The sequence below is a fragment of the Chrysemys picta genome, chromosome 1, assembly GCF_011386835.1.
Source record: "Chrysemys picta bellii isolate R12L10 chromosome 1, ASM1138683v2, whole genome shotgun sequence".
In the NCBI taxonomy this organism is placed as follows: domain Eukaryota; kingdom Metazoa; phylum Chordata; order Testudines; family Emydidae; genus Chrysemys; species Chrysemys picta.
In genome coordinates, this window is record NC_088791.1 from 255259826 (window position 1) to 255285378 (window position 25553).

The window sequence follows — 25553 nt, forward strand, 5'->3', positions numbered from 1 at the left end:
TCCAGGTTAAATTTGTCTAGTTTCAACTTCTAGCCATTGGCTCTTGTTATACCTTTGTCTGTTATAATGAAGAGCCCACTATCAATACTTTTGTTCCCCATGTTAGTACTTGTAGACTGTGATCAACACCTCTTAACTGTCTTTGTTAAGCTAAACAGATAGACTCAAAGAGCTCAATCACTGTAAGGCAGGTTTTCTAATCCCTTAATCATTCTCATGGCTCTTCTCTGAACCCTCTTCAATTTATCAACATCCTTCTTGAATTCTGGACACTGGAACTGGACACAATATTCTGGCAGCAGTTGCCCAAGTGCCAAATACAGAAGTAAAATAACCTCTCTAATCCTACTGGAGATTCCAATTTATGCATTTTGGCCACAGTGTGACACTGGAAATTCATCTTTGACCCTAAAATCTTGTACTCTTATTTCAATTGTATTCATATTTGTTTACAGGGTGGTTGAAAACAACCTTGTAGAAAGGGAAAGCATCACAGACTTTATGAAACTACAGTAAAGAACAAAATTCAGACACCTAGATGAACCTAATTTGTTGGGGAAGAGTCAACATGGTTTTGGTAAAGGAAAATCATGACTCACCAATCTACTAGAATTCTTTGAGGGTATCAACATGCATGTGGACAAAGGGGATCCACGGGATATAGTGTATTTAGATTTTCAGAAAGCCTTTGACGAGGGCTCTTAAGCAAAGTAAGCAGTCATGGGATAAGAGGGACGGTCCTCTCATGGATCGGTAACTGGTAAAAAAGATAGGAAACAAAAGATAGGAATAAATGGTCAGTTTTCAGAATGGGAGAGGTAAATAGTGGTGTCCCCCAAGGGTCTGTACTGGGACCAGTCCGATTCAACATATTCATAAATGATCTGGAAAAAGGGGTAAAGAAGGGAGGTAGCAAAATTTGCAGATGATACAAAACTACTCAAGCTAGTTAAGTCCCAGGCAGACTGCAAAGAGCTACAAAAGGATCTCTCAAAACTGTGTGACTGGGCAACAAAGTGGCAGATGAAATTCAGTGTTGATAAATGCAAAGTAATGCACATTGGAAAACATAATCCCAACTATACGTATAAAATGATGGGGTCTAAATTAGCTGTTACCACTCAAGAAAGAGATCTTGGAGTCATTGGGGATAGTTCTCTGACAACATCCACTCAATGTGCAGCGGCAGTGAAAAATGCAAACAGAATGTTGGGAATCATTAAGAAAGGGATTCATAAGACAGAAAATATCATATTGCCTCTATATAAATCCATGTTATGCCCACATCTTGAATACTGCATACAGATGTGATCGTCCCATCTCAAAAAAGATATATTAGAATTGGAAAAGGTTCAGAAAAGCGCAACAAAAATGATTAGGGGTATGAAACGGCTGCCATATGAGGAGAAATTAAGACTGGGACTTTGGAAATAAGATGACTAATGGGGGATATGATAGAGGTCTTTAAAATCATGACTGGTGTGGAGAAAGTAAATAAGGAAGTGTTATTTACGCCTCATAACACAAGAACTAGGGGTCACCAAATGAAATTAATAGGCAGCAGGTTTAAAACAAAAGGAGTATTTTTTCCCCCACACAACGCACAGTCAACCTGTGGAACTCCTTGCCAGAGGATGTTGTGAAGGCCAAGACTATAACAAGGTTCAAAAAAGAACTAGATAAATTCATGGAGGATAGGTCCATCAATGGCTATTAGCCAGGATGGCCAGGGATGGTTTCCCTAGCCTCTGTTTGCCAGAAGCTGGGAATGGCCGATAGGGAATGGATCACTTGATGATTACCTGTTCTGTTCATTCCCTCTGGGGCACCTGGCATTGGCCATTGTTGGAAGATAGGATACTGGGCTAGATGGACCTTTGGTCTGACCCAGTATGGCTATTCTTATGTTTATTTAGAATATAAATAAAGTGTCCCCTTTAATATCAGATTTGATCATTGATTTTCTTTCACAACTGAAAAATGGTTGTACTCATGAGCAGACATTACTTTGTTGAAGAGGGAATAAAATGTAGTGTACCATATAACCAGTATTCCAACTGAAGGATGAGTGAGTTTAAAAAAAAAAAAAAAAAATTGTCATATTCCCACTTTTACTGCCCATAGCTGAAGAAACGAGGAATCGGTTGAACAAAAACGTTGCTTTTGTGTAGGGGAATAACATCGTTTCTTGAGCACTGTGTTTCAAGCAATGCGTATCAATCTACTGTAGAACAGTATTCGGTTACGTTGCCTGCTTGATAATTGTTTGTATTGATTTCCTAATCCCACTGGTATATTATGCAAAGACAACTATGCAGGATCAGATCTTGGTTAGTATAAATTGGGGTAGCTCCATTAGCTTCAGTGGAGCCATGCTGGCTTATATCAGCTGAGGGTCTACCGTACAGTATCTCTAAAATACTACAGTGCATTTTAGATTACACCTTTCCAATCACCCAGCTCTTAGAGAGCACTGTGCTGTTACACAGCTGTAAGGAATTTTTCTCTTAGCACTATTAATATAAAATGATTACCTGTTAAGACTGGTAAAGGAGTGTGTGGGCATAATATAATAGGTCATTTCCAGTTAACATCTTGCTTTTAATACTGATTTGACAACAAAATGGTACATCAGCCCATAAATGTTTAAACAGGAAACAAAAGTGCTCTTCTGGAGCAAGCGTGCATATTCCCATTGAAGGCAGTTTTGTTTCTCAAGGCAGAATTTAAAATTATAGTCTGTCTAATTATTAAAGGATAGATTCCCTCCCACCCCCGGTCTTCACCCAGGTGCACAGTGGGTAGGGAACAGTATCAGGAGCTCCCCTTGAGTAGCAAACCAAGCGGAATTGCATCTCTTGTGCGCAGTGGAAGGCAGGTATTACTCTGTTCTTAATCCCCTCGGAAGACACAAGGGTGGCCAGGAAGCTGGCCCATGTGTCTCTTGTGCAATGGCCAGTAGAGCTGACTGGCTGGCTACATGGAAGAAGTAAGCTGCACTTCATCAATGTCTCTGTGTGTGTGAGCCTTGCTGCACTTTGAAATGGGCTATGCCTACATGGTGCAATCTAGTGGTTAATCTGGCTGGAAAATAGCTTCCCATTAATGTACCTCTATTTCCCCCATCCTAAAAGGGATAAGCTCACAGAAAGTAATGTGACTTCATTGCAGTATCAGGAAGCAAAGAAACTTGCTAATCATAGCTGGTATAAGTATCCCAACCAGGGGGAGCCCTAGACTAGCTGCAGCAACTGGCACCCTAGGCGAACCATGCAGTCGGCATCCCCAAACCCCAAGGGCAGATCCAGGCTGAGGTTTTTGGTAAACGGGGAAACATTTTGCCCCTTTTTCCCTTTTAATGTTTTTTTAAGCGTTTTTTTTTTTTTAAACAGAAGCTTAATTATTCGGTTTGTCTGTCCGTCCGTCTGCCCAATCAATGTTTCTGAGATCAGACAAAGTAGAGACATTAAATTTTCAGAGTTGTACACGACAGCTAGATGATATTTCAGTCCAATTTCAAATAAAAATGCATTAAAAATGTAAATTATAATTTTTATTACAAATCCAAAATCATCCATTACGCTATCCTGCTTTAACTGCCATTACCACCACATCCAATATAGAAAGAAATAAGAAAACTCTTCAATGAACTTTAACCTGTATTTACAAAACACTCCGAATAAATAACACACTCTGTGCTCCTAAAACATGACTTTTCTTGCTTTAAGTTCTTAAAATTCAGTCACTAGTTCTTTTAGATCCAGTTTTCTAGCTATTTCATGCTCTATTGACATTGTGGCAAGTCCGACAAGTCTCTCTTGCACCACTGTTGAATGCAGATATGTTTTTATCAATTTTAACTTTGAGAAGCTACGTTCCCCACTAGCTACGGAAACTGGCAAAGTTAAAAGAATGCGTAGAGCTACAAAAATGTTTGGAAAACTGTCTGAGTTTATTTCACAAACAAACTTCAGTACTTCTTCAGGAGTGGAATGTTTCTTAAATCATCTTGAAAAAGCCTGAAACTCACTACACAAATCTGTAGTATCAGTGTCTTTTGAATTTTCATGAGTCAATGACCACTCCAGTTTTATACAAAAATCTGTTATCTGTTTTGCTGTTTTCTTTTGCAAGCTGCAGATATCCTATAGAAAGCCAAATACTGACTCTAGCTGCTGCATCTGTTGAAATCTTTCGTCAACCGAGTGAATAGCAGTATCAAGGACTGTGAAGTAGAAATTCACTTTGAACCTTTGTTTTGGGTTCTGAATGGGTGTCTCTCGTCCTTCATACGAAAACTGCTGTTTCTTTTGCCGAATGCGAACTGGCTCTGGTTCAAATTCTGTTGGAAAGTCTATTTCTTCAGCAAGCTCAAGAGAATATACCAGTGTTCTTTTGAACCCTTCATCACTTCTGAATTCCTCCAGAATATTTTTAGTTTGCTGCAGTTTTTGAATGGCAGAATGTATGTTCAAGTTCTTTCCTGAAGCTGCTTACTAATGAGTTTAATCTCAAAAAGGATATTATACCACAAAATGAGCGAAGTCACAAATTTGAACTTGGAAAGGCCATTTGCAAGAGCTTCTGCATCTGAACGTGCCATATTGCCAGATGATCCAATACACAGGTAGTATAATCAGAAATTTCAATTAGGGCATCATAAATGTTTCCAAGTTCATAGTGAAGAGGCTTCAAAGCATCAATGCGACTCTCCCATCTTGTCTAAGTGGTTTCACAGTTAGAGAATTCACATGGCAAGTCGGAATCTCCCAACGGCATGTTGAGCCTGAGGAAAAACACACAAACACGTTGCACCAGGTCAAAGAAACTGCTTGCCTCCAAACAGCATCTAGCAGCATCATTGACAACCAAATTCAGAGAATGCGCACTGTAAGGAACGAAAAAGGCCCTAGGACTGATTTCCATCATTCTCCTTTGCACACCATTGTCTTTACCCTTCATATTACTCCCATTATCATAGCCTTGGCTGCATAAGTTTTCAACAGATAATGACATTGTTTCAAGCTCTTGTAGAACAGTTTGTCATAAATGCTCCAGTCGTCTCCTTCAGTGGTATGAAACCCCAAAAATGTTCTTTTATGAACGCTTCAACATTATCTTCATCTGCAGACTTTTCCATATCCACAAAATGAATGATCGTCATTTGTTCAACATTATTCACATCTGGTGTACAGTCCAGTATTATTGAAAAGTATTTTGCAGAATGGGCAGCTTCTACAATTTTCTTTTTAATGGCATTTGCTAGGATTTGAATCAATTCATTCTGCATATTTTTTCCTAAATAATGAACCGGTGTTTCATGATCAGTTATTTTGCGTAGATGCTCCTTCATGACTGGATCAAACAAAGCTAGGTATTCAACAAATTTTAAAAAGTTTCCATTACCTGGACTGTATAATTTTTCATTTCTACCCCGGCCACAGAATGCTAAATTTTGCCCACTGAGAAATCTCACTAAAGCAATCAGATGTTCTAATATTTATTGCCAATATTCTTCTTTTTCCTTGATCTCACACATTTTCTTCGATAGTTTTTTCCTTTTTTCAATTGTAATTCAAGTTCTTTCCAATTTTGAAAGCATTCCAAATGTTCTGTACTACTTTCATATGAAGAGAGAATTGAAGATATTTTTTTCCAGTCCTTTGAACCATTTTCAGTAAGTGATGTACCAGTTGCTTGATTTCTAAACATCTTGCCACAAAAGCAAAACAGAGTCCTTCGACACTGAATATTGTAACCAGTTTCGATGAATTTCTTCCCCATTAATGAGTTTCCTCTTCTAATGCTGAGCAGAGAATTTTCTTTTATTTCCATATTCGGGAAATTCATTAACTTGTTCGGGCTCATGTTCCATGAGAATTTGCTGCACACTGTTATCACATCTGGGCCATGAAGCTGGGTCCCCATACTGTAACTTGTTCGTAACTTCCTTGTCCTTTCTTCCTTCTACTTCATTTACTTCAATTTCTGCATGTGTCTTTGAAGGTGAATACATTTTCTCCACTTCCATATCAGTCTGAGGCTGTGAGTTGCCTTCATTTAGAAGTAAGTTTCCATCATCTTGAGTTTCCAAACTGCTTTTTTGTGGATGTGAGCTACCTTCATCTTGGTGATCCTAACTGCTTCCATGCAGATGTGAGCTAACCTCCTCTCCAAGTAAAATTTCTTCATCTCGATGTTGTGAACTGCTTCCATCTTTATTTGGATTAAAGAGAAGATATTTCAGGAAGGATCCCTGCTGTTTTGCTTGGTCCTTTTCCTTCTCAGCCTTTGGTTAATGATACTCACCTCCTGAGGGTTTTCTTTTTCCTCTTTCTGCCATGGGTATTTGAATATTATGTACTGTGCTCCCGACTGCAAGCATTATAGCGTTAAGGATGGCTGACACACCCACCACATGGTTGGCAATTTAAACCACATTGCAGCCATCCCAACACATCTTTTCACTGCTTAAAGGTTCAATAATTAGTAACATTCAGTCACTTACCTATTAAAACAGTTAGTTACAGTGTTTACACGGAAACAAAATGACCTTTTTCAACATTATAACCTGACACCGGTTGTTTGGAAAGTAATCCCCTTCCTCACAGTTACCCGCTTGGAGTGTGACATCATCACTTTTGTAGTCTATTAAGCATTAATGCTGTTACTTTTCTTTTATGGACCTTATTTATTACATGTGAACCAGTTATAACAAAGAAAAGTTCATAATTATGCAGCCTGATAATAACACTAAGGTTTAATAACGCTTAAAGATACTCACATTTTGGATTTATAATGCTGAATAGGGCGACCAGACAGCAAGTGTGAAAAATCGGGACGGGGGTGGGAGGTAATAGGAGCCTATATAAGAAAAAGCCCAAATATCGGGACTGTCCCTATAAAATTGGGACATCTGGTCACCCTAATGCTGAAAGACATTATTCTTTATTTTTTGGCACCAAGCAACACAATTTTCCACAGTATTCGTTCGATTCTTAACATCTACCAGCGACATGTGTTAAAATGACCGTTTGACATGTATCAACTCGTGATATCTCCGCTCTATATGAATTTCCGGCTATTCGACCTTGATGTATATTCGAGTTAGGTGTCACTAGCATTGCAGCTCTTGTCGCTGGTGGATGTTTCATTGTGGCTGAGTTATTGCTTATCAAAATTGCAGAGTGGGTCATCTTGACCCTACGTCACAAATTGAAAAAAAAATTGCTAAAATATTTTTTTTGCAGTAAATAAAAGATTTGACATATTAATACATTCTCAGAAGTGTAGAGAAATGAATTATAATTCATATTCCCTCCATATGCGCATGGGAATTGAAATAATGACATCTTCATTATTTTATTTGTATTTTTTCATCTTTCATTTTGATTCCATTTTTTTTATTTTTTTTCCCTCGAATTTGGCGCCCCATTTAACTTGGCACCCTAGGCGATCGCCTAGTTCGCCTATATGGACGGGCCGACCCTGATCCCAACTTGTCCATTTCTTCCTCAGATTCTTTTGGGCCCTCTTCATGATAGTCCATATCTCAGGAACCAGCTGGAACCTTTCCCACCCCTGACTGCTAGCGTGGGGGAAAGAAGTCTTAAAGGTGTGAAAAAAGTAAAGTAGCTATGAAAAGGTTCAGCACTGAAATAAATGAATACTGATTTTGTAGCCAGAAACTTTAGCAACTTGGTCCCACAATATATCTGACTGTCTGGAACATTTGGATACATTTTTTATTTGTATTTTCAGGTGCACTACAATGTTGGCAAAAACTTGGCTGATAAAGGCAACCAAACAGCAGCAATCAAATACTACAGGGAAGCTGTAAGGTATTTTCAATTTATTATTTCACTAAGCTATCCTAAAAGTTCTTTAATTTCTCAGGCACAGTAAGACTGAGAAAATGTTGAGGACTTTGGGATTTCAGCTGCAAAATGTTGCAGTGTCACATAACTAATATCCAGCTGAAAGGAAAGGGAATGACTACAGTACCTTGTTTCCTTACGAGTAATAAATTTCTCTTCGATTCTAGGTTGAACCCCAAATATGTACATGCCATGAACAACCTTGGAAATATCTTGAAAGAAAGAAATGAGCTCCAGGAAGCAGAGGGGCTGCTGTCCTTAGCTGTGCAAATACAGTATGTTAAAAGAATGGCAAGCATTGTTGCACCACAAACAGTACAATCGGATCTTATATTCCAAATGCTAAAACGTGTATTAAAATTTTTGCCTAGGCCTGATTTTGCTGCTGCATGGATGAATCTAGGAATAGTACAGAATAGTTTAAGAAGGTTTGAAGAGGCAGAACAAAGCTACTGGACTGCAATTAAACACAGGAAAAAATACCCAGATTGTTACTACAATTTAGGACGGTTGGTAAGTGTTTTTTGTATGACATTGTGGCATATGATTAAAAAGTGATTTAAATTGTGATAGCTGGATTTTCAGTGTAAATTCTGCTTTATCGCTCAACACTGACAATAACTCAAATTTGCTTGAGTGTAGATTGGGGGTGATCTCACGTTTTTAAGACCATTTCTTGTCAATCCCCAATCTACCTCTCCCTCATCTACAAAAGAGGCATGCTTCCTGAGTTTGTCATTACTTTTTCATATAAAAACATACAAATACAAATATATTGGGCAAAAATCTAGCTTCTATGCTTCACAAAACTACCTTTTCCTCCAGGAGATAATTACTAGTCACTTTTCAAAATCTTGGCTTCAGCTCTAAAAAAATGAGTATGCGTCAACAACCTGTTGCGTAACAGAGCTATACCAAAAAGAAAAAAAAAAAAGGTCAATGCAGATTGGTCTCAATGTTTTATTTAGATTTAAAAAAAAATACATGTATATGCCCATCCTTTTCCTCTAGGCACATGTATATCTAAAAACCATACACAAATCATACCAGAAGAGCAAAAGGAAAATATGAATTTTTCATAAAAAGAGATTATCTCTAAAGCTTTAAAAATACCACCACTCTTAAACACTTTATACCCTCTTTAATGCATCCTTGTCTGCTGAATGGGATAGTATTCTGATACTACATACATGTTTTAGTTTCTTTTCTGAAAAGAACATGGGGAACACTGAACAAGACAAATGAGTATCTCTGTACCATCTTTAGCATGAACTGTATTACAAAAGCAAAGCAGGATGTAATTACTGTGGATTGCCTTACTTTCAGTATGCAGATTTGAATCGCCACATAGATGCATTGAATGCATGGAGGAATGCTACAGTTCTGAAACCAGAGCATAGTTTGGCTTGGAACAACATGATTATATTGCTTGATAATACAGGTACAGTATATTAATGGTTTTGATGGTTACTTACATAACAGTTTGTATAAACCTTGAAGCTATAGATAGAGGGATAGCAAAAATGCCAACCTGGGTCTGAGACTTTTAGGGATGTTATGAAAAAAAAGGAGGATGCCTAGACCTCTCTCTCCCCTGCTCCCCTCACCCCAAAGAAACCAGAACCTCTCTCTCCTCACTCCCTAGAAAAATAGAGATCTCTCCCTCACCCCTTCCTGTCTGTGGCCAAGATGGGGGCCTGCCCCCCCCCCATTATGTTCCTGACTCCCACGCCCAAACAGGGAGAAAGGGAGAATCGGCACTAGGAAAGCTGCCCTCTTATGCCACCTAGGGCCCATAATTACCTTGGTCAGTTCCAGGTGTGGACCTCCTTCCCAAGATGATGATACTCTTCCTTTTCTCCCTCCTCTGTCACGTTCCCTCTCCCGCTGCTCCTCTTCTTCTCCCACAGCCTGTGCAGTGAGGGTCTGATAGGAAGCAAATCACTGCAATTGTCAGTGGAGTTTGGGGTGCTGGATTCACCGCCCAAGCCACAGGCTGCGTGTTGCGCTCTAACTGCTCTGTATGCTGGTGTGCTCTAGGTAGCTAGCGCGCATTAACATAGGCAGGCTCCACGGGAATGGCAGCTACTTCAGTTATGCCCCTGAAGAAGTCCCAGAGGTTCCAGAAAGTCACGGAATCTGTGACCTCTGTGACAGAATTGTAGCCTTATTTATAATACAGTATACATATGCTCACAGTGTGGAAAGTATCTAAAATATTATCTATGTTAAAAGTTCTCTCTCTGTTTTTCTTTCCCTTCTCTCCTTTGTCACGATATGCACTCCCAGGGAATTTAGCACAAGCTGAAGCAGTTGGAAGAGAGGCCCTGGAACTGATACCTAATGATCATTCTCTTATGTTTTCTTTGGCAAATGTACTGGGAAAATCACAGAAATATAAGGTATGTAAAGGGGGAAGTGATCTGAATGTTTGCATTTAAAAGTGAAATGTGTGGGAGGAAGGCACTGGACTGTGACTCAACAGATTGGGGTTCAGTGTCCCACTGTGCCACAGAACTCCTGTGAGACATTGGGCAAGAAACTTAATCTCTCCGTGCCTCAGTTTCCCACATGTAAAATAGAGATGATAATTCCTTAGCATCCATTGTGTCATGAGAATAAATCTGGAAATACTTTGGGGCATCCAATCACTGTGGTCTATATTTTGAAAAATAGAGCCAGATAATGTATTTAGTCCTGTAGATAGGACAGGACTGAAAGAACCAACCAGTCCTTGTACTTGGACATAAAGAAAACATCTGCAAATAAGGAGGTAAACACAATTTATATGGTAAGTGTTAGACATTTGTTTCTGAAAGGAATTGACTGCCGCATGTAACAAGAATCAGTCTCTTGATTAAATATTCTCATCAGTAATTGTCACCATTGCTACAGCATGAACGAGAAATAAAACACACATTAACAGGAGACGACATAATGGAAGGGCAGCAAGGAAAAAAAATGCAATTAACTGTTCCGTTTGGTCTCATTTTTTGTAATGGGTAGTTTAGGAGCAAGCTATCAAAGTCAGCTCATGTATCTGTGGAGTGTTTTTGGATCAGCAGTGGCACACAGCTCTACATATGTGTCACGAAGGGTTTGAGTTATGTTTGCTTGTTAATGAGCCAAAAGTTGGTCTTATTTTGTGGAATCACTGACTGAGAATAAGCCACCTACTGTGAATAAATGTAGTTGTCCTCACTGCCTCTGTGTTTATCCTCATCATCTGATATGTAAGTGACAGGAAGAGATGAATAATCTGGGAAGCTTTTTGGATTTCTCATATAAACAATGTTTGCTCCACTAAAATCCTTTGATTTGTAGCAATAATATAGCACTGAAGTAACATCCTGAGTACATCTTGAATGAGAAGCATTTATGACCTCTACACCTTTCAGGATAGAAATATATTTTTTTCACCGATTACAGTGTCAGGTGATATTTATCTCCATTTTCTTGCCCTTTTTCAGGATGGTGAAACCTAGCCATGTATCTAAGCTATCAAGTTTGCTGTAGTTGTCACAGGAGAAATGTGCCTTCAGAGAGGACTTAAAAGAGAAGAGGGGAGGTGCTTTGATGACCAGCTCAGGAAAGTCATCCTATTTGCAGGGGGGTAGTATGGAAGAAATTACAAGAGATGGTTGTGGGAGAAAATGGGGCTCTGAGATTGTCACCATTAGTGGAGTGGAAGGAACCAGAAAATGGTAGTGGGGGAAAATGTGATGAGAAGCTCAGTATGATCAGTGGGGAAGTGTGGAGTTATGCAGGGCCTTAAAAGGCACTAACAGGCAACTGGAACTTGGTGTGGTGTAGCAGGGGAGAGCAAGTGGAGGGATTCAAAGAAGGGACTGATGTGGTTTGTTCAACAGGGAAGGGAATGGTCTTAGCAGCTACCTTTTCTATGGACTGGAGGGGAAGAATGTAGGCATCAGGAAAGCTAGGGAGCAGTAGGTTACATGGGAGATTATGAGAGCTTGGGCAAGAGTTCTAGCTATAAGGATAGAGAGAAAGGGCTGTATCTCAGAGATATCTTCTAGGAAAAAGATTCAAGATTAGAACGTGTCAAGTGCCTAGACAAGTTGAGTGAAATTTGTGTTCGGGAGAAAGATTGAATGATGATATGGCTTCCAGTACTTAATGGATAGATAATCTCATAAATAATGTGTCTGCATAAGGGTTGCTAAAGTGTCAGTTCTGCCCTTGAAGCACACTAAGCATATTTTTTTCAATCCATATTCCTTTTGAAGCATTCTATTGATTTGGAAATGTCTTGCCAGCTTGAAAGCTAGGTTTTCTTTCAATATGACTGCAGCAATGTTCCCTGTAGTTTCAAATTCACTATGCATTTTTCCAAAACGGATGACTTATTGTTACAGAAATGTAACTCCTAAGCATACAAAAGATGGAAATTCTTAACTGAGATCTGGTTTTAGCAAATTAATTTCCTTCCTTAAATATACTCCCTTTTTGAAATGGACAAAGCAACCACAGATCTTGGAAGCCATCTCTAACGCTTTGAAAGTATGCGTATATTATATGTATAGCCACAGTGTTTTTGTTCAAGAGATACAAGATGTTAGCCCCATTGGCTAAGTCAACGTGTCTCCATATTTGAGGTAAAAACAAACTCGTTTTGTGCTGCAACTCTGGCAGCAGATGGAATATGCAGCATGCTTTTTTCAAAGCTTTTGCTACAAACAGTGCTGCAAATATCCTGACAACACTTAATTTAAAGATTTGGCTGTCCAGACCAACTGAAATATTGCCCAGTGTACTGAAATGTTTATTTAATGCAATGGGATAGTCTTCAAATTGCCTTTAATCATCTGATGCTCTTCTACTAACTGCTGAGCAAAGCAATGGCAATAAAATCTTTTCAATAAGTATGTGCCAGAAGGCATATGGTAATGGGAGTCAGCTGCAAACGTGTTTTATTAAGTTTTCTGGAGAACACCATGCACAATAACTGTACTCTATAATACTTGGGTAGAGGAGGAATGAGTTCCTATGTTTGCTGCTCCTACTGTGTGGCTGGTGACAATTTATTGAAAGACTGGGTTAACTGGGCAGCAACACATCTGTGCACTTTGATGGCTGTATCTTCACAATGGAAAAAGTAGAAGTCAACTTTTTAAGCTATAATCTTAGAATTTCCAGCATATTGGATAATACAGCAAAGATTGCGGAGAGATTCCAACATTGTGAGAAGTGTGACTTTATTAATCTTTTTTACTTTTTTCCTGCTCCTGCTGTTAGGGCAAGTTTGTTTGGAGGATTTTGCTGTGTGTGTATGTGCAATGAACTTGGAGACAGATGGAGATGCCAATCCTGCCACCAAAGGCCTGTTTTCCCCACTTTAAAGAATTCAGATGCATGGTTCAGTAGCTTGTTCCCATGTAAGGATAGAGTAGGCCTTCATGGCAGTGGTTTATAAAACTTTTCTCACAGGACAGCCTGTATTTGGTTTTTGGACCTAAGATGTAACAGCCTTGTACACCAGACAATCTTCTAGGAAGTAGTGGCCTTTCCTGAGGTGCATTGGACAGTAACTGTGCATTAGGGTATGCCTACACAACAGCTGGAAGGTGCAATTCCCAGAGTGGGTAGACTTAAACATACATGCTAGCTCTGCTCGAACTAGCACCTAAAAATAGCAGTGTGGCTGAGGTGGCACAGATGGTGCCTTGGGCTAGCTGCCAAATATATACCTAGAGGATTGGGCGGGATTATACTCTTGCAGCTTTCCCAAACTACTGCCCGTGCTGCAGCAGCTATGCTGCTATTTTGAATGCTCCAACTTGAGCGGAGCTAGCACGTCTGTGTATGCAGACTATCTACACCCACAGACTCAAGGAACATGAAACATACCACTTATAGCTGGCCTTTTGTCTCTTAAGTCTTTTGCCTGGGAACTCAGCTGGAGACTGTCCAAGAATCTAAAATATACAGCAGCACAGAAACTACCTAAAATTACCTTTCTAAAATATCTAAACTTAACTTTATTTTTTTTAACATGATGATTTTTAACAAGAAGGATTCTCTGGGCACAGAGCAAAGGTCTCTGCACTGGCGGCTAGCTTTGGGAAGACAAAACTTGAAGTGGTTAAGAAACTGACCAGATTCTTATAATCTTGGCTCTGAACATTTGGTGAGAGGTCATGAGAGGCCTTTGCTTTTCTAAAAGTTCCCAAACATCAACAATGCTAAGGACACATCCCACAAGTGGGAATATTCAGAGGACACTTGTAGATGTAGAGATTTTTTTCCAGTAATTTGTAGTTTTTATATTTTAAAGTAGAGGTACTGTTCCTCAATGTGGATTATATTCAGACCTCCGCTTCAGATGTGTTTACTGTAAGTCTGTTTTAATAAAATTTAAAAAGTGGTTAATTTTTATAACAATGGGAAGAATGTAACTTAAAGGCAAAAGCTTTTGCTTAAAACTTAAAAACAATACAAAATAGAATATTGGGCCAATAACAAGCAGGGAAAACTTCTACCTAAAAGGTGAACACTTGGAAACATTAGGAATATTTGAAAATTTGATTAAAATGTACACTGCTTTACAAACTTAATCATAGTGGGTACCTCTAGTTGCCTGCTACAATAGCAGAAGCTTGTGATATGTTGGTGCTTGTGTAGTAAGTATTAGTGTAGTTTATATTTAGTGGAGGCTGCAGCCACCAGAGAGCAACAAGTTTAGACCATGTTATATATAACATTGTGAGGAGGTAATATATTGTATAGATGAGAAAATATGGCTACAACTCGAATACAATTTGTGAAGTCTTTGTGGTGCTTTGGTGCACTTTGCATTTTGTGTACTACAAGAGTAACCTATACTGTTGACATCTTCTTCCAAATTATTCAGGAATCTGAAGCTTTGTTCCTCAAGGCAATTAAAGCCAATCCAAATGCAGCCAGTTATCATGGTAATTTGGGTAAGAACCTTTCTAACTCCTCAAGTGTAAACTTTTATCAAATGCACTGTTAGTTCCCTTATGTTCACTGTTTATAAAAAGAAGTTTTGAGACTGTTCCTGCTGGGTGGATTTCTATTATGACTAATTTCTAGAAAGCCATCAAGGAAATGGGGCATCAAAAACTAAAAGCTGTCACATGGTATGATAGATCAGATAGGTTGCACGTAGTAGTCCAGAGACGGCAGAACTTCGGTGGCTGCAAATTGGTTCATTTGAGCTATGCTTGTAAACCTTTATGAGCTCATATAAATACAGTAATTTATGGCTACAACATATTTCATTCCTCCATAATTCCATGGCTGGTTCTTTTCCCAAGCTTTGCTCCTGCAGCTGGCAGAAGAACAAACTACTACTGTGCCACTAACCAGCCAAAAAAACCTTTATTGGAAACAAATGCTTTAATGTTGTTTTCCAAGTGATTGGCAAGATTGCACGTTATTCAACAATATTGCTAATGAAAACTCCTCATTGCTGTTTCAGCTGTGCTTTACCATCGCTGGGGAAATCTTGACTTAGCCAAGAAACACTATGAAGTCTCTCTGAAGCTTGACCCTGCTGCACCCGGGACCAAGGAAAACTACAGCCTCTTAAAAAGAAAACTGGAACAATTGCAAAAGAAAGGCAATGTCTGATGTTTCTTTCTAGGCTGTCAGTGCATGCTGCGTACCTTTTAATGTTACAGGGCTACTTTTAACCATGTAAGGGATTCAGTCACAGAGTTTTAAAAATAATAATTACAGCACCACTAAAGCACACTCAAATGCTTGATTTGGTCTTACATTGGAAATGTATCTTTTTTTCAGTTGACTCAACTGTAGATTCTAAAATTTCAGCTAAAAAAATGTTATCTTTTCTGGTTTTGTTTTTTGAAATCTTGAACTGTTTTTAAAGCCCATTAAATACACTGACATGGGTATGTGAAATTAATGTAGGGTGGAGTTTCAAAACTGTACTTCACAACACTATAAGTAAATAGCAGAGTTTATTTTCATATGCAGTTGACTCCTTCATCTGACTTTTAGCATCAGTATAGAATACTAAAATGGAGAAAGTGACTTGGAAGAAATGGCACTTTCCTACTTGAAAATGTGATCCCTTACACATATGCGGAGTCATAGATATTTACTTCAGAGAGTGAAGTGGATTAAAGTCTATATAGCACATCAACGGAATGATTAATCATTACAATTGTAGGTCCAAATTCTGACTTTATTTGTGCCTGTGCAAACCCGTTGAAGGCAATGGGGTTGGCAAAGGTGTAAATGAAGCCATAATTTGACAAGCATAGGGTTATCGGCCACATGTGATGGTGTACTCGGTCAAGGTATTTTAGGGTGGAAGGACCCCAGGGACAGAAAGTCTTCCCAGAACAATGTAGTGGTACAAGTGGGCAGCACTGGCCAAGGAGTGAGTGTGGCCATGGTACAGGAGGTGCACTGATGCGGCCTTTTCCAATCAGTCTCTGCTGGCAGGACTCCCCTAGAACCATTCCCCAAGCAGCCGTTAAAGTTGTCTCAATCCTTGTGGCAGGATGGTGGGGCAAACACAGTCTACCCTATGCCACGGGTTAATCCTTATCTCCTTGGGCATCGCAACTCCCACTGGTTCAGGAAGTTGCAACTTGGAGTCCCTGCATCAGGGATGAACCAAGCACAAAGCCACACAGAAACTGACCTGCAGACTCCTTTGCTACTGGCACATGAACCAGAAAAAATCCAGATTCGCTTTCGGAACTCAGGGTGAATTTCCTGAAGTGGCAATTAGGGGGAAAAAAATCTTTTAATTGATAAACTGAGAAAATATTATATGGAAATGACTGAGACGTTTGTACAGCACCACTTTTGGAGTATGCTGCACTTTAAACTAGGGTTGTCGATTAATCGCCGTTAACTCACGCGATTAACAAAAAAAATTGTGATTAATCGCTCTGTTAAACAATAGAATACCAATTGAAATGTATTAAATATTTGTGGATGTTTTTCTTCATTTTCAAATATATTGATTTTCTATTACAGCACAGAATACAAAGTATACAGTGCTCACTTTATTTTGATTACAAATATTTGCACTATAAAATGATAAACAAAAGAAATAGTATTTTTCAATTCACCTTATACACGTATTGCAGTGCAATCTTTGTCGTGAAAGATTTTTTTTGTTACATAACTGCACTCAAAAACAAAACAATGTAAAACTTTATAGCCTACCAGTCCACTCTGTCCTACTTCTTCTTCAGCCAATCACTAAGACAAACAAGTTTGTTTACATTTACGGGAGATAATGCTGCCTGCTTCTTATTTACAATGTCACCTGAAAGCGAGAACAGTCATTCGCATGGCACTTGCTGGCATTGCAAGGTATTTACGTGCCAGATATGCTAAACATTCGTATACCCCTTTATGCTTCGGCCACCATTCCAGAGGACATGCTTCCATGCTGATGATGTTTGTTTAAAAAAAAATGTGTTAATTAAATTTGTGACTGAACTCCTTGGGGGAGAATTGTATGTCTCCTGTTCGGTTTTACCTGCATTCTGCCATATATTTCATGTTATAGCAGTCTCGGATGATGACCCAGCACATGTTTGTTTTAAAAACACTTTCACAGCAGATTTGACAAAATGCAAAGAAGGTACCAATGTGAGATTTCTAAAAATAGCTACAGCACTGGACCCAAGGTTTAAGGATCTGAAGTGCTGTCCAAAATCTGAGAGGGATGAGGTGCGGAACATGCTTTCAGAAGTCTTAAAAGAGCCACACTCAGATGCGGAAACTACAGAACCCGAACCACCAAAAAAGAAAATCAACCTTCTGCTGGTGGCATCTGACTCAGATGATGAAAATGAACGTGCGTCGGTCTGCACTGCTTTGGATCATTATCGAGCAGAACCCGCCATCAGCATGGACACATGTCCTCTGGAATGGTGGTTGAAGCATGAAGGGATATATGACTCTTTAGCACATCTGGCACGTAAATACCTTGCAATGCCAGCAAGTGCCATGCAAATGACTGTTCTCGCTTTCAGGTGACATTGTAAAAAAGAAGCAGGTAGCATTATCTCCTGCAAATTGTAACCAAACTTGTCTGTCTGAGTGTTTTGGCTGAAGTAGGACTGAGTGGACTTGTAGGCTCCAAAGTTTTACATTGTTTTGTTTTTGAACGCAGTTTCTTTTGCACATAATTCTACATTTGTAAGTTCGACTTTCATGATAGAGATTGCACTATAGTGCTTGTATTAAGTGAATTGAAAAATACTATTTCTTTTGTTTTTTACAGTGCAAATATTGTAATAAAAATAACTATAAAGTGAGCACTGTACAATTTGTATTCTGTTGAAATTGAAATATATTCTATTGAATTCAATATGTTTGAAAATATAGAAAACCATTTATTTCAATATTTTTTGATATATTTTATTATTGTTTAACAGTGCGATTCATTTTTTAATCGCTTGACAGCCCTACTTTAAACTTTTAATTAGCAACATAGAGGAGGGAGTCAAATGCTATTTGTGTGCTGGTATTTACATAGATCAACAAACTTGCTGCTTCCATAAATATTTGTTTATCTTTTTAAAAAAAGCGGAAGAACAGTCTATTGGATGTGAGAATTGAGAGATTTGACCTCTTCTCTCTCCATGTTTCTGCATTCTATATTTTTTTTCCATAGGAAGAAATTGATTCATGCAATATTTGCAGCTTTCCTAACTTGTGTGATAATATTGTACAGGCAGTTCTGGTATATTCTTAATATACCACTCACATTAATATGAAACTGTTTAAAATGTAAGGCAAATGTCTGCCATAGTACAGAATATTACATGATCTTGCCCTTCTGAATACCACGGAAATGTTTTACATCTACAGTACTCTACTTTTTAAATGTTATTTTGCTTGGAAAAGAGTGCCACATTTGGAACTAAAATACAAGTGGCAAGTTTTTATAGATTTTTATATTCTGTCCTACAGTTCAGCCTAATATGCATCAAATGTAGAAGGTATTGTGTTAAATAGCCTCTAGACAAAAAAAAAATGGATTTTGCTATGGAAACTAGTTTCTAGCAGACAAAAGAAATGACTTCACAAAAACAAGCCAATTTGTTTATTCACAATGTCTGATGTAATTGAGTTCTAAATTATTATTCTTGTCATGCAGTTCACATGTATGATCATCCTTATTGGCATGTACTGTTAGTTTTGGATTAATCCAATAGATCACTATTATACTTAAGGCATGGAATCTCTGCATTTCATTATGCAGCAAACCCATTACACGCACTTGTCTGGGGATGCTGACTTGTCCTCCTACTCTGAGTTTCAGATGGATTGGACCTCCTATTTTGTACTGTATTTGAAAATGTTGATTTACTCTTCTAGTTACCAACCCTATGATCTCTTCTTGATTTATTTTCAAGCTATTTAATATCACTTAACTTTTTTATTGGTCTTCAGTGTTTTAATTTATAATTATTTAGCTCAATAAAAATGAAAGGTAATCACTTATATGAACTTAATAGCAACAATACACTTATAGCAGAGTATAATGTCAGAGCTCAACTGGCTTCTGAAGAACTAATGGACAAGATTCTGTTTATATAAAATACCCCATAAATCTTTCAAGAACACTAAACAGAATAGCTAATCCCATATCTTCCACTTTATCCTCTCAAACAACTTGGTAATGCAACTCATTCAATATATTAGGCCTATTAAAATATTTATGAACTTACCTTTTTAAAATGTTTAATTTTCCACACCTGATAACTAACTCCTGAGTCAGTATAGAAAATATTGCCTGCAAGAGAAAAAAAAAGAGAAAGAGAGAGGGGTTTCACAGGAAGATTTTATAAGCTAAGACCCATTTGTTTTTTTAATAATTTTTTCTTGCCACCATTGCTAATTGATCGAATATCAAATATTACCATTGCTAATTTCTCCTTGCCATCTGACCAATCCTTTACTATTTGATTATGCAGTGAAGTCATAAAGCTATATTCGTGACATTGTATTAATTTCCATGGCAATAGACTGTGAGGTCACAAGTGCTTGGTCACTGTTCACTCGTTTAAACAAAATTACAAAGAAAGAACAAAGGTAGGCAGCATGCTCCAGTGAATAAACCACAAGATTAGGAATAAGGTCTGTACTCAACTGCTACTGTTAATCACTGTAATTTTGACTTACTCATGGAAACATTTTAAAGCATCCACTAACTTTGGGAGCCTCAATTTTCGAGTGTCCAGCTTGTCATACTTAGGGTCTGGCTATCGGGATGTGCTGAGCACTTGCTGTTCCTGTTGATTTTAACTGCAATTGTCAGTTTTAGTATATCTGAAGATCAAGCCCTAGGTGTCTGTTTGGATATGTGAAATTGAGGCACTCAACTTTTGAAAATGTTGGCTTTACTGTCTCCCAGCTATACCGTATGCATCTGTAAAATTGGAGCCAACGATATTTGTTAGGCACCTCTGTAAAAGTAGTTGTGATCTAAGGATGAAAACCTCCTTATTTAATATAAAAAAGACTAGCCAAATTAATTGCTTTGTGTACATATTCTCTCCATGCTACATCAGGCTTTCTCTTAGGATACATATAGTTCCTACAATTCATTATAACAATTTAAGAATCTCAGAAGAATTTGAATCATATCAAAGCATCCCACACAGCAAACTATGCCTACGATATGAAGTCATTTTCCATCTTCATGTGCAGATGTCCTGATTTTATAGGGACAGTCCTGATATTTGGGCCTTGGTCTTATATGGGTGCCAATTACCCCCCACCCCCATCCTGATTTTTCACCCTTGCTGTCTGGTCACCCTATTGTTCTTTCTTTCTTTCCTTCCAAGGAAATCCCCTACTGGTTAAAGTTTCTTCAGACTTCACTCCTCTTCCTGTCCTCTTCAACTAGTCCCCTGAGGTCTGGCTTCCTGAAACTCCTGGTGTTTTATCTTTATGGGTACACATCCTTATCGTGTGTGTCCCTTGCATCAAGAATCCTAAAAGTCTTGAACTCAGGCTGAATGTAATATGAGCAACAGGTACATTGGGGAGGTCAGGTGGCAACAGTAACTGGATGAGGGAATGAGACTGTAAAAGACAAGTGAAGGAAGAAATAAATCAAAGTTTGGGGTTGTGGTTTTTTTGGGGGAGTGGGGGGGTTACTGTTAATACAAAGGTTTGGCTACCCAAAAGAATCACAAGTTCAGACTAGGACCGTTTATTTTCTGAACTAGTTTTGCCTATTGCTAGGTTATATATGATCATGTTGTATTTTGGTAAAGTTGTCATTTATTTATTTCATTATGTCCATTCTTACAACTAGTTTAAAAGTAATCCAAGCAAATAACTGTAAAGCTCTTGATTTTTTTTTTTTGTTAGTTTTAAAACCCTGTCTTTTGGAATTCCAAGCTCTAAATTGTAGCATATTGCTAAAAGAATAAAATGTTTGAATTAAAAACATCTAAATATTTTATTTAGATGTTGGTTCCTTTGTGCATAGCAGATTTCCAACAAGTATAGCTACAATGTCTGCTGATTCTAACATGATTGTCATTTTCAGTGAGTAAGCAGTACTGGTATTTTCAGAGTCCTTTAGATGAGTCTCTTAAATGTGCCCTCTATTAACAAATCTTTTGTAATATGAAATACCCTAATCCACTAGGAATGAAAGTGAGAACACAAATCACATTGCTATAGCATAAAGGTTAAGTACTGTACACCTGCTACTTTTAAAGATGCAGATACCTGTAGCTGCATGGTCATGTACTGGAGGACGGATTGTACTGTTAGAAAAATGCATTGCTGTGTTGTGGCATGGGTGTTTGGTATGTGTCAGTGTATGATATATTAGAAATGATTCAAGGCTTATTAAATTATGGGTTTTTGTAGAAATCTGGTCCCAAGAAATTTGAAATCTGTGGCTTTGAATTTGATGCTGATATCTGAACTCCTTTCTTGATGTACTGTTAATGATCTGAGTTGCAAATAGCTATTCCAACTTACAAAGTTTCAACCAAGAAAGAAGCAAACATATTTGTAATAAAGCCCAGTAATAAATCTGCATTTTTTGCTATCATGTTACTGAGGTTTTATTTTTGTTTGTAATTAAATACACGGTGTGTTTATTTTATAGCAGTAACCAAAATGTGATAGGCACTATAGAGAAATATGATATAGGAAGATATCGTCCCTGACCTGGTGTGCTTACAATTTAAAGCCCTGATCCTGCAAACATTTACACTCCATTAATTTTTATCATTGTGAGTAGTCTCACTAAGATTGAAAGGGGCCTAAAAAAAAGGGCAGAACAATCACCCCTGGGGTTTGAGGGGAAGGTGCAGCAAACAAACGAGGTAGGGTCATGACCAGCATGTTGGTTCCAACTTTAAAAATAATTATATAACACTATCCACCGGTACTCCATCCTCTTCCCAACCATTGTTAATTCAGTTTGGTTAGAATTCACAAGGGGGATTTAGGCACCACTAACATTCACAAGCCTGAATTCAGCTGCTGCTTAAACTTATAGGAACCTCAATTTCCACCACTAAAGTCCCTGAGGTGTCTGCGTTTTGGTGGGCAGGCATGCATGCAACTGCCTAAATCCTCACAACACTTGGCAGCTTGGCATGTAACTCATGCCTAAACTCCAGCTGGATTCTCCAACTAGGTATCCCCCTATCTTGTCTTAGGGACCAGATCACATAGGCATGCTCAGTTACATCTAAACCCTTACAAAAGCAGCTGCTGCTGCCAGTGGTTACCTACATTTGAAATCTTGATCTTTTAGGCTGCAGCCCTATGGGCTTTTCTGCAGAAATGAATGCTGGTAAATTAGAGTGTTAGGCTACTGCTGAAACAGTGCAGGGAGACAGCTGCTTGCTAGGAAAAGGTTGGGGGGGGGGGGTGTCAAAAAGGTTACTTCACAGCATTGTTGCCAGGGGAGGCTGGGCCTATGTTGCCTGGTGGGGATGGGAAGAGGACTGGCTGGCATAGCTGTTTTCTCCCTTGCTCCAGAACCAACTCAGGTACTGCTCTTGGGGAACTGAACCCATCAAAATAAAGTTTGACTTGATCAAAATTTCCCTCTAACAGTACAGATCCTGAACGTGGGGCTGTCACATTACTAAAGCCCTTGGAAAACTGTGTGTGCTTGCTCTCCTGCAGTTTTTGGCAGCTACTTCCCAAACAGACCAGCTGGCCTAGGAGCTAAAAGGGAACATGGTCTGGCAGGTGGGTTCAGGCGCTTGTGGGCTGTACGGGGGGAGAACTCCCCGGGGCCATAGATGCAGGAAGGGCTTCAATCTAGCCTGTTTCTGCTCCTGTCTCCCTTTAGGATCTAGTCACGCTTTGGGAGCCCTTGGAGGTCACTGGGCCGCTGCAGGTGTTTTTGTGTAAGAAGGAACTTTCCTCTTTATTCCGCCTGGAAGCTCGTTTCGCTCTTTTTTCGCACGTGGGGCAGCGCTAGGTGGAGACGATGCTTCAGCCAGGAGGAGCCAGCCAGGCTCAGAGCAGCGGGCGGGTGCGTGGGCCAAGGGGAGCAGAGCAGCAGATGCGGCATCGCAAGCGGTCTGGCCACCGCCCCGGGCCGCACCTCCGAGATGCTCTGCTGTTGGGCGGCTGCAGGGCAGAGCCACGTGCAGACACACGCGGGGCGCGCGCTCTGACTCACAGGCTGCATGCAGGGGCGGAGCCCTGAGCGGCCCAGAGACGGTGCTTTAGCATCAGCCCCGCCCACCGTGGCGTCACATGGCCCTGGCCCAGCACGCAGCTGCGCGCGCACTCTCTGGGGAGGCGGGAGTAGGGGCGTTTCTCCTGGCTCCGCCCCCTACCTGTGCCGCCGTCCGGCTCCTCCCTCCGTGCACGCTCCGGGTTCTCCGCAGCCGTAGGGGTGGGGCCAGAGCTCACCCAGGCCCCGCCCCGAGAGTTGAGCTAAACCCGGAAGCAGCCCACGGAGCCGGGCAGCAGCCGGGCGGAGGGACGTTCCGCGCAGGGAAGAAGCGTCGCAGGCAGCCAGGCTGGCGGGTGAGTGCTAGCGGGGCGCGTGGGCCCGTTGACACCGTTAAAAAGCCCCAAGTTAACCTCCCCAAGCGAGCGAGCCGCCAGGACGGAAATGATTGGCTCAAAGACGTCATGTGCCAGAGCCTAAGGGGTCACGTGCTGCTTTGTAACCAAAGCGTTTTGGCAGGCGGAAGCCCATACCCGCGCTGCCCCCCTTCGTGTACTGCGGGGCTGGGCGGCTCCGTGCCTGAGTGTCCTCTAGATAGACCATCTCCCAGAAATTAAAGTAGTAAGCTACTGTAACCATGCACTTCCTGTCATTAAAAGTGGAAAGGTCTTTTCTCTTCTGATCTTTCTCCAGGCCATTAGATGCACAGCCTGGCTCGTCACATGCCTCTTTATCCCGGTGTATCCAACTCTTGATATTGGCAATTAGATCTGCTTGGTCCCCTTCAAACAAAATTCTGGCTTGCACTCACAGCTCATCCCTCACCTGGTAATGGGAGGTAACCTCCTGTGGCTCTTGCAATCAGGAGTATGAACTCTTTCAATGCCTGTAACCTCTGTCCTGTTCCGTGCTTTGTTGAGTTGACTGGAGCCTCCCGTCAGAGATGCAAAAGTATGTTCACAGACTCTAATTCCTGTTATGCAGAGCCATTTGTGTTGTACTCTGGAAGATATGCCCTGCTCAGTGTATCTGGCACCAGTAGTGACTTTTCTGGGCAGTGTCGCATCCTCTTCTTACAGAGCTGGAGTTTCAGCAACACGTGGTCTAGTCATATGGATGCACTCACCAGTGGCTTCTTCACAATGTATTCTAATGGTTTGGGACTAGACTGCATGCCCACTTAGAGCCCAGAGGTCAACTGATGGAATTATTAAGCCAACAGCTCATCTTCTATTTGAGTATATTTCCTTTCTGTGTCTATCATGGCTGTACTAGCAAATGCTATGGGATGCTGGCTTTGCAGCACTAATGTGCTGCTCCTCTTTCTCCTTGTGAGCTATCACACTGTAACTCTAGCTGTTCCTCAAGGCTGTGGTACTTTAGAACTGGTGCTTCACTTATGATTTTCTTTACATTTTTCAAACACATGTTTTGGGGTCTCTGACCATTCCCATGCTGAATCATTGTGTTTTAATTATCTGAAGGGTCACAGGCTTCTGATAGGTGTGGACAGAACCTGGAGATAGTTGGCTATCCCTATAAATTGTTGGACTCCCTTAATATCCTTAAATCTGAGCATTTCCTTCATGGTTCTCAACTTTTCAGGCGGATAGCTAATATTATGCCAACTTTTTTTTTTTTTTAAGGCTCCAGAGTTGGTTTTAGGCTTACTGGCATGTAATTGCCAACTTCGGTATCAGGTAGATTAGTTGAAACTAGTAAAGAACAGATTTATCAGACACATAGGTGAAAACAATATGTTGGGGAAGAGTCAACACAGCTTTTGTAAAGGGAAATCATGTCTCACCAGTCAATTAGAATTCTTTGATGTCCACAAGCATGTTGACAAGGGTGATACAGTGTATGTGGACTTTCAGAAAGCCTTTTGACAAGGTCCCTCACTAAAGGCTCTTAAGCAAAGTAGTCAGTCATGGTTATAAGAGGGAAGGTCCTCTTATGGATCAGTAATTAGTTAAAAGATAGGAGACAAAGGGTAAGAATAAGTGGTCAGTTTTCACAATGGG

At 39.9% G+C, this 25553-nt stretch overlaps 2 protein-coding genes and 1 long non-coding RNA gene across 9 annotated transcripts in view; 2 read left to right on the plus strand and 1 right to left on the minus strand.

Annotated features, from left to right (window-relative positions):
- The window catches only part of TMTC4 (transmembrane O-mannosyltransferase targeting cadherins 4), a 75987-nt gene extending 56901 nt beyond the window's left edge, over positions 1-19086 (plus strand). For 3 of the 6 annotated variants that reach the window (XM_065592360.1, XM_042843636.2, XM_065592377.1), the window contains 7 exons: positions 7762-7841; positions 8045-8152; positions 8249-8390; positions 9204-9318; positions 10167-10279; positions 14749-14818; positions 15340-15850. In XM_065592360.1, the coding sequence (XP_065448432.1) occupies positions 7762-7841; positions 8045-8152; positions 8249-8390; positions 9204-9318; positions 10167-10279; positions 14749-14818; positions 15340-15491 (780 nt within the window). In that variant the 3' untranslated portion in view covers positions 15492-15850. Of the gene's footprint in view, positions 1-7761; positions 7842-8044; positions 8153-8248; positions 8391-9203; positions 9319-10166; positions 10280-14748; positions 14819-15339 lie in introns of all 6 variants that reach the window. The other 3 variants (XM_005303881.5, XM_042843637.2, XM_042843635.2) reach the window with 2 other exon arrangements.
- Positions 619-23830, minus strand: LOC112059013 (uncharacterized). Its single transcript, XR_002888214.3, has 4 exons — positions 23693-23830; positions 19589-19653; positions 9681-9803; positions 619-757 (listed from the first exon to the last, which is right to left on the minus strand). It is a non-coding gene; the product is annotated as an uncharacterized LOC112059013 (long non-coding RNA).
- Positions 23745-25553, plus strand: part of GGACT (gamma-glutamylamine cyclotransferase) — a 37723-nt gene continuing 35914 nt past the window's right edge. The window contains exon 1 of one of the 2 annotated variants that reach the window (XM_005303882.5): positions 23745-23885. The gene's annotated coding sequence lies outside the window, so the exon portion shown is untranslated. The remainder of the gene's footprint in view (positions 23886-25553) is intronic. The other variant, XM_065592393.1, reaches the window with a different exon arrangement.